This window comes from Mus musculus, chromosome 5, assembly GCF_000001635.26.
Source record: "Mus musculus strain C57BL/6J chromosome 5, GRCm38.p6 C57BL/6J".
NCBI lineage: Eukaryota > Metazoa > Chordata > Mammalia > Rodentia > Muridae > Mus > Mus musculus.
The window spans coordinates 25,019,505-25,034,822 of record NC_000071.6 but is presented as its reverse complement, the minus strand read 5'-3'; the positions used below and the strand labels follow the sequence as shown (position 1 = coordinate 25,034,822).

The 15,318-nt window shown below is 49.1% G+C and overlaps 1 protein-coding gene across 8 annotated transcripts in view; it reads left to right on the top strand.

The window, feature by feature from the left end:
• The window catches only part of Prkag2 (protein kinase, AMP-activated, gamma 2 non-catalytic subunit), a 243,548-nt gene that overhangs the window by 71,460 nt on the left and 156,770 nt on the right, over nucleotides 1–15,318 (top strand). For 7 of the 8 annotated variants that reach the window (XR_880821.3, XR_389738.4, NM_145401.2 and 4 more), the window contains exons 2-3: nucleotides 6,287–6,358; nucleotides 12,752–13,031. Coding sequence is in view for 6 of the 8 variants with exons in the window: in NM_145401.2 (NP_663376.2) it covers nucleotides 6,287–6,358; nucleotides 12,752–13,031 (352 nt within the window). In the remaining 2 variants the exon portion in view is untranslated. The other variant, XM_006535614.3, reaches the window with a different exon arrangement.

The following is a 15,318-nucleotide window of genomic DNA, read 5'->3' as shown; positions in this document are numbered from 1 at the left end:
TGTATTGGTCAGGATCTGGCAGAGCCTCTCAGGAGACAGCTATATCAGGGTCCTGTCAGCAAGCACTTCTTGGCATCAGCAGTAGTAGTCTGGGTTTGGTGTCTGCATGTGGGATGGATCCCCAGGTAGGGCAGTCTCTGGACGGCCTTTCCTTCAGTCTCTGTTCCACTCTTTGTCCCTGTATTTCCTTTAAACAGGAGCAATTCTGGGTTAAAATTTGGAGATGGGTGGGTGGCCCCATCTCTCAACTGGGGGACCATGCCCAACCTCTGGATATGGTCTTGACAGGTTCTCTCTTGCTTTCCTGGCATCTGGGACTTTCAAGTTGCTACCCCCAATTCCCATCCCCCATTGCTACACACCGCTGTTCAATTTCCTAACCCTCTGTACATCTCCTCCATCTCCTCCCATCCCTGACTCTGCCCCTTTTTCCCCTCTCCCTCCTCTCTTCCTCTCAAGTCCCTCCCACTTTTACTTCCCTTGAAGTATATTGTTCCCCTTCTAAGTAGGACTGAAGCATCCATTCTTTGGTCTTCCTTCCTCTTGAGCTTTATGTGGTCTGTGAGTTGTATCGTGGGTATTCCACACTCTTTGCCTAATATCCTCTTATCAGTGAGTACATACCATGTGTGTTCTTTTGTGACTGAGTTAGTTACCTCACTTGGGATGATATTTCCATCCATTTGCCTGTGAATTTCGTGAAGTCATTGATTTTAATAGCTGAGTAGTACTCCGTTATGTAAATGTACCACATTTTCTGTAACCAGAGGAATCTCTGTTGAGGGACATCTGGGTTGTTATAGCTTCTGGCTATTATAAATATGGCTGCTATGAACATGGTGGAGTATGTGTCTTCATTGCATGTTGGAGCATCTTCTGGGTATATGCAGCAAAATGATGGGTCCTATTTACGTATCCAGTTAGTCTTTTTATTAGGGGAATTGAGTCCATTGATATTAAGAGATATTAAGGAATAGTTATTGTTGCTTCCTGCTATTTTTATGATATTTTTATGTTTGTGTGGCTAACTTCTTTGGGATTTGTTGAAAGAAGATTACTCTCTCGCTTTTTCTAGGGTGTAGTTTCCCTCCTTGTGTTGGTGTTTTCTATCTATTATCCTTTGTAGGGTTGGATTTGAGGAGAGATATTGTGTAAATTTGGTTTTGTAATGAAATATCTTGGCTTCTCCATCTATGGTAATTAAGATTTTTGCTGGGTATAGTAGCCTGGGCTGGCATTTGTGTTCTCTTAGGGTCTCTATGACATCTGCCCAAGGTCTTTTAGCTTTCACAGTCTCTGGTGAGAAGTCTGGTGTAATTCTGATAGGTCTGCCTTTATATGTTACTTGACCTTTCACCCTTACTTGTCTTAGGGTTTCTATTCCTGCACAAACATCATGATCAAGAAGCAAGTTGGGGAGGAAAGGGCTTATTCAGCTTACACTTCCATGCTGCTGTTCATCACCAAGGAAGTCAGGACTGGAACTCAAGCAGGTCAGGAAGCTGATGCAGAGACCATGGAGGGATGTTCCTTACTGGCTTGCCTCCCCTGACTTGCTCAGACTGCTCTCTTATAGAACCCAAGACTACCAGCCCAGAGATGGTCCCACCCACCAGGGGCCCTTCCCCTTTGATCACTAACTGAGAAAATGCCTTATAGCTGGATTTCATGGAGGCATTTACTCAAATGAAGCTCCTTTCTCTGTGATAACTTCAGCCTGTGTCAAGTTGACACAAAACCAGCCAGTACACTGCTTTTAATATTCTTTCTTTGTTTTGTGCATTTGGTGTTTTGACTATTATGTGACAGGAGGAATTTCTTTTCTGGTCCAATCTATTTGGAGTTCTGTAGGCTTCTTGTATGTTCATGGGCATCTCTTTCTTTAGGTTAGGGAAGTTTTCTTCTATAATTTTATTGAAGATATTTATTGGCCCTTTAAGTTGGGAATCTTCACTCTCTTCTATACCTATTTTCCTTAGATTTGATCTTCTCATTGTGTCCTGTATTTCCTGGATGTTTTGGGTTAGGAGATTTTTGCATTTTGCATTTTCTTTGACTATTGTGTCAATGTTTTCTATGGTATCTTCTGCACCTGAGATTCTCTCTTCTATCTCTTGTATTCTGTTGATGATGCTTGCATCTATGACTCCTAATTTCTTTCCTAGGTTTTCTATCTCCAGGGTTGTCTCCCTTTGTGATTTCTTTATTGTTTCTATTTCCATTCTTAGATGCTGGATGGTTTTGTTTAATTGCTTCACCTGTTTGGTTGTGTTTTCCTGTAATTCTTTAAGGGATTTGTGTGTGTGTGTGTGTGTGTGTGTGTGTTTCATCTTTAAGGGCTTCTACCTGTTTACCTGTGTTCTCCTGTATTTCCTTAAGGGAATTACTTATGTCCTTCTTAATGTCCTCTATCATCATCATGAGATGTGATTTTAAATCAGAGCCTTGGTTTTCCAGTGTTTTGGGGCATCCAGGGCTTGCTGTAATGGGAGAACTGGGTTCTAATGATGCCAAGTAGCCTTGGTTTTTGTTTGTTTGTTTGTTTGTTTGTTTTGTTTTTGTTTTTCGAGACAGGGTTTCTCTGTATAGCCCTGGCTGTCCTGGAACTCACTTTGTAGACCAGGCTGGCCTTGCTGGCCTCAAACTCAGAAATCCGCCTGCCTCTGCCTCCCAAGTGCTGGGATTAAAGTTGTGTGCCACCACCGCCCGGTATAGCCTTGGTTTCTCTTGCTTAGGTTCTTGCCCTTGCCTCTCACCAGCTGGTTATCTGTGGTGTTAGCTGGTCTTGCTGTCTCTGACAATGGCGTGTCCCTCCTATAAGCCTGTGTGTCAGCACTCCTGGGAGACCAGCTCTCTCCCAGCAGGATTTGGGTATGGAGAGCTTGGCACAGGGTCAGCTCCAGGGCACAGACAGAAACTGGAAGCTGATGTACTCTTCTTAAAGCCTTGAGGACCGGTGCTAACTGTAGTAAGCCAGCAACAGACAGACTGTGTCTACTTCCCTTCTGCAGACCTCAGAGTTGTCAGACTCACAGAGATGACACAGGGTGCTGCCACCAGGGTTCGGGAGGGAGGCTGAAGAGTGTCTTCTCAGAGAGATAAAAAGTGTCTGGAAATAGATTCTGTTTTGATCAGTCTGCGCCCTGCCCTCAGTCACTCCATACTGTGCAGAGCAATGGTTTTCAGGCAGTGCCTCATGCAGAGAGAGAGAGAGACTCCATTTTACATGCTGCCATTGACTCCAGTTTACAGAGGGTTGAAAATGACTCTGCAACTTGTTAGGCATGTAAACAACACCATCTGCCCCGTACCACCCACGGCACAGACTGTTAAATGGCATATTCCCAAAGTAAAAGAGATAACCACCCTCACGATTCATCAGAGTAAATTGAGTCCACTTTAGCACATGAGGGTATTAAAACTATATCGGGAAAACCAAGCATAAGAACTTACCTAACACATTATGCTGAGACAAGGGTGTGACCTCCTCACCCTCACCCATCCGCCGAGAGGGATATGTTCCCTCTAGCCTGTCATCTGACCAGATGATCTGACATGAGCCTCTGGGCATTTCATTTGAGCAACTGTGTGTGCGCATGCGTGCGCGCGTCTGTGTGTGTGTGTGTGTGTGTGTGTGTGTGTGTGTGTGTACGTACAATAGACAGAGAACTCCCAACTGTCCCATACTCACATGTCCATGTGTGTGTGTATATGTGTACGAACCTGTGTATACATGTGTGTGCACTCATAGAGATAGAGGGAGAGAGAGAGAGAGAGAGAACGCATGTGAATGAGTGCATGAGGCAGGAGCTTTGACAACAAGGAGCTGGCGTGAGGCAGGAGCAAGAAACAGTCACATCTTGAACCACAAACACGAGGCAGAGAGAGCTACTTGAAATGGCAGGCAGTCTTAAACTCTCAAAGCCATCCCCAGTAACACACTTCCCCAGCAAGGTCATACCTCCTGTCTCCCAAAGAGCACCAGCAACTTAGCATCAAGTGTTCAAATACATGAGCCTCTGGGCATTTCATTTGAGCAACTCTCTGTGTGTGTGTGTGTGTGTGTGTGTGTGTGTGTGTGTGTGTGTGTGTGTGTACAATAGGCAGAGAACTCCCAACTGTCCCAGCTGTCTGAGACTTTAGCTTAATGTGGTCTCAGCTCTGATAAAGTCAACTCGAATCTGTTGTCCATCAGTCTACCCATCTGTCTGTCTGGAACTAGTTCTGTAGTTTGCCTCTGTCACCCCTGTGACCAGCAAGTATCTCACACCTCATTTCTGCAGCATGACTCAACTCTGACTCTGTGGCCTGGCTGGGCTTGCAAACGCTGGGCTCTGACTGGGTTTGTATCTGACCCAGCGTCTTTCTCTGCCTCCCTCTGCATCCTTATCAGCCTCCCCCTTCTGCTTTTCCTCAAGGCCTCTTTGGAACTCCTTGAACTCTGTTGGCCTCCTGAACCCTTCAGAGGCTTTCTGTCACCTACACTATATGTACACACAGATGTATTTACTGTGTGATTTGGAATGTGTGAACTGAGAGCTAATATTAGCAGTTAAGGTTGGAATAAATGAACCTTGTGTGTGTTTGCCTCCGCCAACTATGTAGGAAAATAGGGACTAAGGACAAACTAGCCGAGGAAACTCTGTAGCTAGTGAATGAGTTGTTATTCAGTAATGTGGACTTTGTAGGAAAACATGATCATGTCTGCCTGTTTCTGACATAGCACAGTCATGACAGTTATAGTGGTGGAGGTAAAATCACATGAGTAACTTAGCAGCCACTGAATTATTTACAGAGGGTTAGCTTGAGGATGGGGATAGCTTAGTGGTACAACGCTTGCTTAGCATGTGTAAAACCCTGGGTTCATGCCGGCACCACACACACACACACACTCACACACACACACACACACACACAGAGAGAGAGAGAGAGAGAGAGAGAGAGAGAGAGAGAGAGAGCAGATGATAATTCTTATTGTTTATATTTTATTCCAATTATTTTTTGATAAACAACAATGGTGTGTTAAGGATGACGACTTTTATAGTCTCCAGGGTGGCCAGGTGGTCCCATCTGGTGTGCAGGCGTCTTCCAAGGCCAGTTGTGGGGCACAGGAAGAGCAGGGCTGGAGAGTCAGAGCAAAGCATCTGCCTTATTTCTGACTCGGTGACAAGCTACCCACTCCTCCCCATTCTGTTTTAGTCCCCTGTGGCAGTTAGTGTTAACTGTCAATTTGACTGGATCTTGATTAGATTAATTAAGGACCCATCTTAACTCTGTGCAGACCATTCCCTGGGTGGGTATTCTGAACTGGGTCTAAAATTATGAAAGTGAGTTGAGCAGAAACTTGCATCTTGTGACCTCTGGTCCTGATTATGGGTGTGAGGGACCAGCTGCTTCAAGCTCCTGCTGTCTCGGCTTCCCTGGTAGACTGTACCCAAATTGTGAGCCAAGAGAAGTGCCTTCTCCATACAGGTGCTTTGATCTGGGCATCTAATCCCAGCAATAGGAAAAGAAGCCAATGCAAGCCCTCCCCATCATCTCCACCTCTGCCATCAAGCTTTATCTATTGCTCCAGCACCACCCTCCACAAGTGTGGTCATCTTTACAGAAGACACACTTCCTTGGACCATTCAAAGAGGCCTCAGGTTTCAAGTCAGGAGGAAAAGTCCCATCTACCAGCCATTGCCCAGTCATCCCCAGAGCCAGTGCTTTCACCCTGCCTGCCTTGACCCCGGATCTTTCCATTCCCTTGGCTTGTGGCTTTGCCTAATGTCTTCCTTGCTGGGGGTGTGAGTGGCTGCTGTTGGACATTTGGCTTGACGTTCTGAAAGGGAATGGAGATATAGGTGAGCATCCCCATGTTGCGGGAGTTGTTAGGGCTGGTGGCTGGGCCTGGCATCCCTACCTAGGCTCACACTTCGTATACCAGCTGAATAGACAAGCCATAGTGGAAAGCAGGAAAGTCTTCGTTCAGTGTGCCATGTTACAAAGAGGAACAAGGGGGCTCAGTGGTCCCCTTACCCTCTAAGGCCGTCTTCTGAGCCTTGGCAGGAGACTCAAGATTTCAATACAGGGCCAGAGGTTCAAGTCTCAGTTCCACTGTTTCCATAGTCTGGTAGCCAGAGGGAGGGACACAGCGTCTCTGTAGACCACTTCATTCCTCCCAGTATCCTTACAAGTGTGTGGACCCTAGGAGGCCTGTCAGAGAGGGAGGTGGGTCCCTCCCAGAGCATGCACACGTGCCCCGTGGGCCATGGCTTTGACTGTGTGCTCTCTTACCCCCCAGGACCTGAGTTCCTTTGCCATGCCGCTCCTGGATGGAGATGTGGAGAATTCAGAAAAGCATTCATCTCGGAAGGTAAGACCTCCCTTTGCAAAGCTTCTCACGACCCCACCTGAGAAGCCCCCAAAGCAGGCAGAGTCCGAGACACCCTTCCAAGTTTACGTGTTTGGGGCTCACACCAGCATGTGGGGTGGCTGTGGCTGAGCCAGCCTGAGCCAGTGCCCCTCACAGGGTGATTAATGCCTCCTGTGTTGCTGGCTGCTTCAAGGCTATTAGCCATACAGGGCCAGGCAAAGAGTCAGGTTGTGGCAGGTGAGGGGTCACAGTGGCCATCAGAGGGGGTCAAGGCAGCCTGCAGGTTTCCCCTGCAGTTGGGAAGTGGCATCCTAGCAACCACTGACCCAAGTGCAAAAATTTTGGTGGGTAGGGGGTGCAGCATCTCAGAGTGGCTGCCCAGCGCTCTCCAGCCTGGATTAGGGTAGGAGTTCCCATCCTGGAAAAAGGGAGTCTATTCTCATTTGATGCCCAGCATTTGAATCGCATACAATTGAATCAACAAATTGGTTTAGACCCATGAGGCTCACTTGGCAGTCAGTCCCCTGCCCTGCCCTGCCCTACCCAAACAACCTTATTAGCAGTTATTGTGACCCAGCCAGAAAGACCGTCATTAAATGGCCTGGGGCCTGGGCTGGCAGGCGCCATCAAGCTCAGAGACTGCAGTGTAGCCAGGTCAAGTCCTCTGGTCCTCTGCCCTGTTGTGCTCCACGTAGTCATTCCTGCATGGGAAAACCACTGGAACCAAGGCTGTGGCAGAGGTGCTCCAAGGGAGTTGGGGATCTCCCTGGTGGCCCCAGAAGTCCAGAGAGAGGCTGTAGTGAGCACTGACAGTCAGCTGAGAGGGAAAGACAATGGAAGTCATCTCACCTTCCTGCATTTGCTCAGAAATAGCCCAACCCATCCTCTGTGCCTCGTGCAGGAGGGTCGGTGACCAGGAGGAGTGGCTCATACAGTGACAGCAGCATCAGATGCTATAGATGACCAGGGACCACGGGGCAGTGGTGGCGCACGCCTTTAATCCCAGCACTCGGGAGGCAGAGGCAGGCGGATCTCTGAGTTCGAGGCCAGTCTGGTCTACAAAGTGAGTTCCAAGACAGCCAGGGCTACACAGAGAAACCCTGTCTCAGAAAACCAAAAAAGAAAAAAGAAAAAAAAAGAAGAAGAAGAAGAGTACGACGACAAAGACGACCAGGGACCGTAGAACACACTCCTCTCCCACATCAGCAATCTCTAGATGCAGCTTGGGGCCAGGGCCTCTCCTGAGCAGCTCTGTGTGATGGGAAGAGGTGCTGGGGTCAGGAGCTAGGAGTTCCCATGGGTATTGCAGCCTGGTGCTCAACCCATAGAGCACCTGCTCCTGGGCCACTGTCTCTCAGCCCTCAGGAACCTCTTGTGTGGGTGACAGCAAGAGGGAGACAGGGAGGTGACAGGCATCTACAACATTGTCTCTTTTGCCTTAGAAAGGCATGCCTCTGCCCTTGCTCCGTTCTTCACAACATGGAACTTGTGGAAACATCTGAGGGACCTTCTGTTAGATTTCTACATATGTCTGGCCCTTTCTGAGGATGTGATGGAAGAGGCCCAAGGTGGATTAGGGATGCTACTGGGCTTTCACGGCAGAAGGGTGTGAACAAGGGAGCAGGTAGACCAGAAGAGGACAGACAGGGCAGTGAGGTCTGTCCTCGGGAACCACATTGGATGAATGAGGCAGTCCATGTGAGGGTCACGAGTCACATCCGCTTGTGCAGGTATGGGTGGCTGTGGAGCTGAGCAGAGAACTCAGTGTTCAAGACACGTTTCCTTAAGTCAGCTTACATATAAGCCAGCCTCGTCGTCTCGTGGGGCTGATGTTCTTCTTCGCTAGCCCTGCTCCTCGGCTTTTCCTAAGGTAGCACACTCGCACGTACTGTGTTTAGCTGCCGAAACTCCATCATCATGATGAAAGCACAACACTGCCTCCCTCCCTCGTGACTGATTTGCAGCTGAGCTGGACCTGAGTACAGGCTGCTCAGTGCTATGGAGTGTGTCCCCACTGTACCCTTAATGTCCTGAACTTCAGGCTTGGGGGACTGAGTATCCTAAACAGGACACATCCCACACCCCAGTGCTCTTAACTACCTAAGGGGCTGTCTGAGAACATCATCGATAGGAAAATGGGACTCCCGTGTCTCCTCTCTACACACTCTGTCTCCTGTCCTCCAGTTCTTTGTCATAATAACTGTCTCTGCCTAGCACTCTGGTCAGCTGATGGTGTGACTCTAGTATATAGCTAATGAGTCAGAACTAACCAAAGAGAGTCAATGTTGCTCGCCACCTCGGGCTGGCCAGCCACACTGCAGGAGCTGATCAGAGGGGTCTGTGGAATGGCCTGCAGATGCCCAGCAAACAACTCTGCGATCCCTGACCAACAATCCTCCCATCCCTAGCCGTCTCCACGTGGCCGTAGACAAGACAGTCTCTCTCTGAACGTGCCTTCTCACATACCAACCAGGGCCAGGAGTTGTGCCTGCCAGAAGGATCAAGGATTAGATGACATCACCGAGGAGCAGGCGCAGAGGGTGCAGGAAGGGCGGTCAGCACAAGCAGGACTGAGACTCCGAGAAGAGGAACACCCACGTACCGCTCGCTTGCTCTCAGGGAGTGTCCCCTGGGAGAGGCTGCAGACATGGCTTGATTTCTGCCCACTGCTGGCTGAGAACTGATCTCAGATCCTCTGGAGATGAGCCCACAGCAGAGCCCTGGGAACTTAGTGCAGCAGCTCCCACTTCTGTCTCTTCCAGCCGGAGGCGCTGGACTCAACACTGGATTCCAAGGCTGGCGCTTATGTCCCCGGCTTTTGGATTTCCCAGCTGCCTTCCTGGCTCCTTTGACCCCTGTTCTCTGCTTCTATCTTCAAGAGCATGGATACCCTGTCTTGCCAAACCCTCATGGTCAGTCCTGAAGCCAGCCCCCACTGGGCTCCTTCCTCCCACTGCCTCCTCTTCTCTTTTGTGGAAAAACAAGCTCAGATAAGACCAGAGCAGGGGCTGTCCCTAGTCTCAGCTTCCTGACAAACATGGAATGTTCCCTCTGGGAAACTCTGCCTTCCAGGGCCCAAGTGCCTACTCTCCATTAGCTCCTAAGAAGCAGGCATACAGTTGGGAGGGAGGCTCACCCATACACAGAGAGAGAGTCATCCAGCTATGTTGATCAGAGTATCAGTTTGCTTCGACTAGCCTAATAGCCTGGTGCCTAGGCATCCCTAGTGGCTCTAAAGGCGCCCATGGTCTGCTGTTTCCTGCCAGCCTTATCCAGGAAACAGGCAGGGAAGGGTTCCATCTTCAGGGACAGGTCTCTGTAGGAGAGTTCAGGCAGGGCCCAGCATCCTATGTTCTTTGGCTATTTTTAGGAGAAGAAAGTAGAAGGTCTGTTTTCTGGGGTTCCCTTTTCTAACTCCTAGGGCCTGCAATTCTGAATATAGAATGGGTTCTCAGTCAGTGGGGTCTCAGGGGCTCCTTGCCAATCAAAAAAGATTCAGGTCTTTTATGGCATTTAGCTCCACTCTTTGTATGAGTTTCTGAGTAAACTGTGTGTTAGCCCTCTGTATCTGAGACCTGGCTCCTTCTCCAGTCCCACTCCAGAATGCCTCCTCTACCTTGCCCACCTTCCTGCCCACCAGACTCCAGGTCTTCCCTGATCTAGGGTCCTGTGAGAGGTGGGCTTGTTGTCCTGGCATCCCTTCATCTGCTTCCCCCCTGGTCTGTGGTCTTCTGGGGCCACTGCTTCCCTGTCTGCCTTTGTCTTCTTGCACTTGCCTGGGACATCTCTTCATCAGAGCAAGCTATATGGCATAGAGGAGTGCTGTGGGCCAGTCTTCAGGGACTCTAAAGGTGACTGCCTCTAACTTGCCTTGACTCTTTGATCCCATGAACATTTCTGTAATGATACTAGAGGTGCGCAGTGTCTGGGTTAAAGCTGCAGGCCTTGAGGTCAGAGCACTCAGGAGATTTCTGCTCCCAGCCAGCACCTTTTGCCATCAAACATGGTGGCATCCTGAGCTGAAGAATGGTGAACCTCACATACACCTGACAGCTGGTGCCTTCCTAGCTCTGGAGCCATGTTGGTCCCCCACAGTCAGGGATCAGGTCCCGGTACCATGTATAGCTCTCATAACCGAGCCATTCCTGAAACTCGGCCTTCCTTCTCTTCCAGACTACAAGTCCCTTCTCTATCAAGAACTCTTCAATGCACAATGATGGTGCTGGGCAGACATATGTGAAGGACCACCTGTATGCCATGACCCATGTTAAACATCCCTTCTGTGTATAACATAGCCCAATATCTCTGCAGCCCATGAAGCAATCTAGCATCCTCATGGTGTAGAGAAGAGACAGATGCAGGGGGCCCAGGTCACTCATCCACCCACATTGCTGGTGCAGGACTTATACTCCCGTCTCTGTCCAAATCCTTGCTCATTTTATCGTTGCTTTAGGGGATCCTCTCATTCTGGTATGCGTGGTTCCTACGGCAGGTGAGGGTCTGCCTCTTGGCTCCCCATTCCTTATTTCATGGCAGTCCACCTACCACCTAAAGAACCTCTTTCCTTAAAAGTTATTCTCAGAAGTCACCCTTAGTCCCATAGGCAAATGGGATGGTGGCTAAATTGAAGAGGCAAGGAATCTAACTGATTTTTGTTGTAAGTAGGAGGAGAGTTGATTTGAACATCTTCTATGGAGGTGGCTCAGTTATAAGATCCTGGCCACATTGTCAGAAGCCATTCAGGAAGGAGTTGGTATCAAGTGGGTCACGCGGTTATAGCTTATCAAAAGACCCTCACTCATAAAGACCACAGAGACTACCATTGTTGCAAAACACATGAGGATTTTACTTATCCAGCATATTGGGGAACCCCCTCTCAGCACACAGGCCAGAGGAGAGACCCAGAACAAAGAAAGAACACACTTTTTATACCTTTTTAAGGGCTGGATATAGGTACCAGGGTAATTTGGCTTATTTTAATTGGTGTAGCCAATAACCGTTTTAGACATTGGTTGGTTTGTATAGGGTGACTCTCATTTTGTTTGTCCTTGTGGTTTTTAGTGTGAGGTGGGGCAGGGGAATTGTTAATCTTGTTTTTGACCACTAAAACTATGTTTCTATATTTGTTTAGTGAGTCAACTTTTTAATCTGACTCTGTACTTGGCCTGCTAGTACAGTTTGGAAAGTCCTTTTGAAGGGGGAAGATACAGGGTAGTCTTGAATTTATTTTGGATATTACACCGTACCTGTACCTCCATGTGACACTTCCTTAGGGTCAGGTGGAGAATGACAGAGGAAATTGATAGTCTCTGAAGGGGTATTCCCACAGGGGCATCATAGTCTTCGAGATGCCTGATATTGGAGCTCAGGGGCGCCCTCTACTGGTGGGTCCACACATTCACTCTGGAACATGGCCCTGGTAACCAGCACACATTTCCAGGGTTTGATCATTGTCCTCTGAGCCTATGAGTTACTTTATTTTTTGTTGCTGACTTGGGGTCCCCTTAGATCCCTTGAACCCCAGTGTCACAAGTGAAGTAAGTAGTTGGACCCCATCGATTGCCACACACCATATCGTTGCTGATGTCACCCTGTGAACACGCAGCTAGACCTACGAGCTGAGGAGATGACAGTCCTTCTGTCATGGAGGAAAGAGGACAGTAAGACCAGGGAGCACAATGACCCAGAAAGGGACAGAGCTGAGGTCAGAGACCAGACCGCAGGAAGCATGTTCCTGAATACATTCACACAGCAGATAGTGGATGACTATGAGCTGGAGCCATGGCTTAAAGCTATGGGGCCTGGTAGTTTTTCAGACTGTAGCTATGGCTTCGAGTCATTAGTGAAGTCTGGGTCTTGCTTATACCTTTACCGACCTCTGTCAGTTACCTCAGCCAGTCACATGCCACAGTAGCTTGGAGTAAAACCTGCTGCCTCCTCATTCCAGCATCCTCACCAATGATCCCAAGTGTGCATTCTGGTTCATGGAGGCTCAAACTTTTCCTCCTAGGGTAGGGAGTGTGCAAAGTCTTTGTGTCATCAGACTGGAAAAGGACACGTGAGGGGCTTCAGGAACAACAGCTATTATGGGAACAGTCAATGAATATAGGCAGGGCTGTCAAGAGAGACAGGAGTGGTGCTAGTCACCCTCTCCTCACCTTCACATGCCCTTGAGGCTCTGTTAGACAGCTCCAGGACAGGAGCTGACCAGCCAGGTCGGGTGTCCATGGCTGACAGTTGGAGCATTCCCTTGTCACCTCTGTGGAAGAGCTCAGGGTTGTTTCTCTGTCTGCTTGGTGAGCGTAAGAAAGGACAATAACCACAGGTCTCCTCTAGTGGAGTTCAGAGTGCACGGCGCATTGTGACCCCACCCATTTGTCTGTCTTTCTGCAGGTGGACAGTCCCTTCAGCTCAGGCAGCCCCTCCAGAGGACTCTTCTCCAGAGGCCCCCAGCCCCGGCCCTCCAGCCCTGTGTCTGCTCCCGTGAGGCCCAAGACGAGCCCTGGCTCTCCCAAAACTGTGTTCCCGTTCTCCTACCAGGAGTCCCCTCCACGCTCTCCACGCCGGATGAGCTTCAGTGGGATCTTCCGCTCCTCATCCAAAGAGTCTTCGCCCAACTCCAACCCGTCTACCTCTCCTGGGGGCATCCGGTTCTTCTCACGGTCCAGAAAAAGTAAGACTTTGATGCTATGGTTTCAGGTGGGTGCCGGGCTGTGAGCGACCTTCCCTACAGCCACTCAGTCAAGTGGCACCAGAGCCACAGGGTAGCTGCTGCCAACTTGGTCCTGAGCTGCGCCTTCATGTTCAGTGACATCCTTTTCCACCTGCTGCTCACTACCTGCTCTAGTCCTCCGGGGTGGTGTGACCCGTGGTGTAAACTCAGCGGCATGAAGGAAAGACAAGTGTTCACTTCAATGCTCAGGGTGGGTCTGTATCCAAGGCAAGTGGGCTGCCTGGTATGGCCCTGTTGCTGGATTTGAGATCCTGGCCTTTGAATCTGTTTTTGGAAGATCCTGGGTTCTTCTTTCTGGGCACCTGGAAACATGGGCGGAATAGATAGGAGGAGAAACATGAAGGAAGTGTGTGTGAGGGTTGGAGCGCGCATCCCTTGGACTCATAAGGTACTTGTGGACTGAGGATGAATATTGTCACGTGAACACTGTTGATCATAAGAAAGGCCAAGGACAGCTGTAAAGAAGGTGTGACTCAGTTTCTTTCCCAGTGCTGGGATGAAGTATTCTGGCAGAAACAACTTAAGGGAGAAAGGGCTTGTTTGGCTCACAGTTGTATAGAGGCATCCGTCCAGGGAGGAAGGCCTGCAGGCAGGAGCATCCACATTCAGGAAGCAGAGAGTAAACGGCAAGTAGGGCCAGACTTTAAAAAAGAAAAAAGATAGGCTCATCCACCCCCCAACACCCCCAGTGACCCACTTCCTCCAGTGAAGCTCCGCCTCTTAAAGGTGCTACAGCTTTCCCAGACAGCCCCACAGCTGGGGATCCTGTGGTCAAACAGGAGCCTGAGAGGGCCATTCCACAGTTCAGCTACCACAGAATGTTTGCCTGGAGAGTGGAAAGGAGCTTCCCACTGAAAGAGTAGCATTTGCGTCTCTTGTCTTTCCAGATCCGCTGTGGAGACAGACACTTGAGCCTTTCTGAGCTATGAGTTATTACGAGGGGTCCCTCTTTACTCTTTGGTGTGCACAAATGGTCTGTGGGATATTGTCCCAGGCATGGCAGCTCTTCTGCTTTCCATCAACCTGTAATACATACATTATACCGTGACTGAGGCATGGCTGCTGACACACTATACCGTGACTGAGGCATGGCTTCTGACACACTATAATACCGTGACTGAGGCATGGCTGCTAACACACTATACTGTGACTGAGACATGGCTGCTGACACACTATACCGTGACTGAGGCATGGCCAGTATGACACACTATACCGTGACTGAGGCATGGCTGCTGACACACTATACCATGACTGAGGCATGGCCAGTATGACACACTATACCGTGACTGAGGTATGGCTGCTGACACACTATACCATGGCTGAGGCATGGCTGCTGACACACTATACCGAGACTGAGGAGGTGTGGCCAACGGTTTCAATGGAAAAGCTGTGTAGCTACAAAGCCCAGTCCCGAGCAGGATGTTCGAGGCCTGCTGTTGAAGTGTTAGGGAAAACTTCTCCCAGCTGCTGGACCACACCCTAAGTCTCACATACAGTTGTCCCTCACTGCTCCATTATAGTTCCTGGATCCACTATGGACACCAAACAGCCAAAGATGCCCAAATCCCTTACATAGAAATAATGTAACATTTGCATAAGCCTGTATAATCCGTTCATTCCTTTCAAAAACATTTGTAATATTTTTTTAATGTGTATGACTGTTTTGCCTGCATGTTAGTCAATATGCCATGCATGTGAAGTGCCTGAGGAGGCCAGAAGGTCCCCCTGCGACTGGAGTCCCAGACAGTTGCCATCTGTCATGTGGATGCTAGGGATTGAACTTAGATCCTCTGGAAGGGCAACTGGTACTCTTAATTCCTGAACCATCTCTCCAGCACCCTTCCATATACTTTAAATCATCTCTAGATTATCTATAAAACCTAGCATAATGTGCATGGTATATGAGTAGTTACACCTGTAAGTCTTGGGGAAAAGCTGGTAAGATGGCTCAGCAGGAAAAGACCCCGGGTACTTGCCATCAGCCTGAAGACTTATATAAATGTGGGAAGAGGGCTTCACAGTTGTCCTCCGACCTCACTGGCACCCCCTCCCCCATTGCACACACCTACACTAATTACAATAATTTCAGAAAGAGCTTGCGCACATTCTGTTTAGATGGTTGGTTGTATCTCCAGATGAAGAAAGAGGGCCAGATGTCCTTTCTGTGTGGCCCCTCTAAATGGAGGAGCAGCAGACCAGACCTCAGCTGAGTGGCCTCATGCCTGGG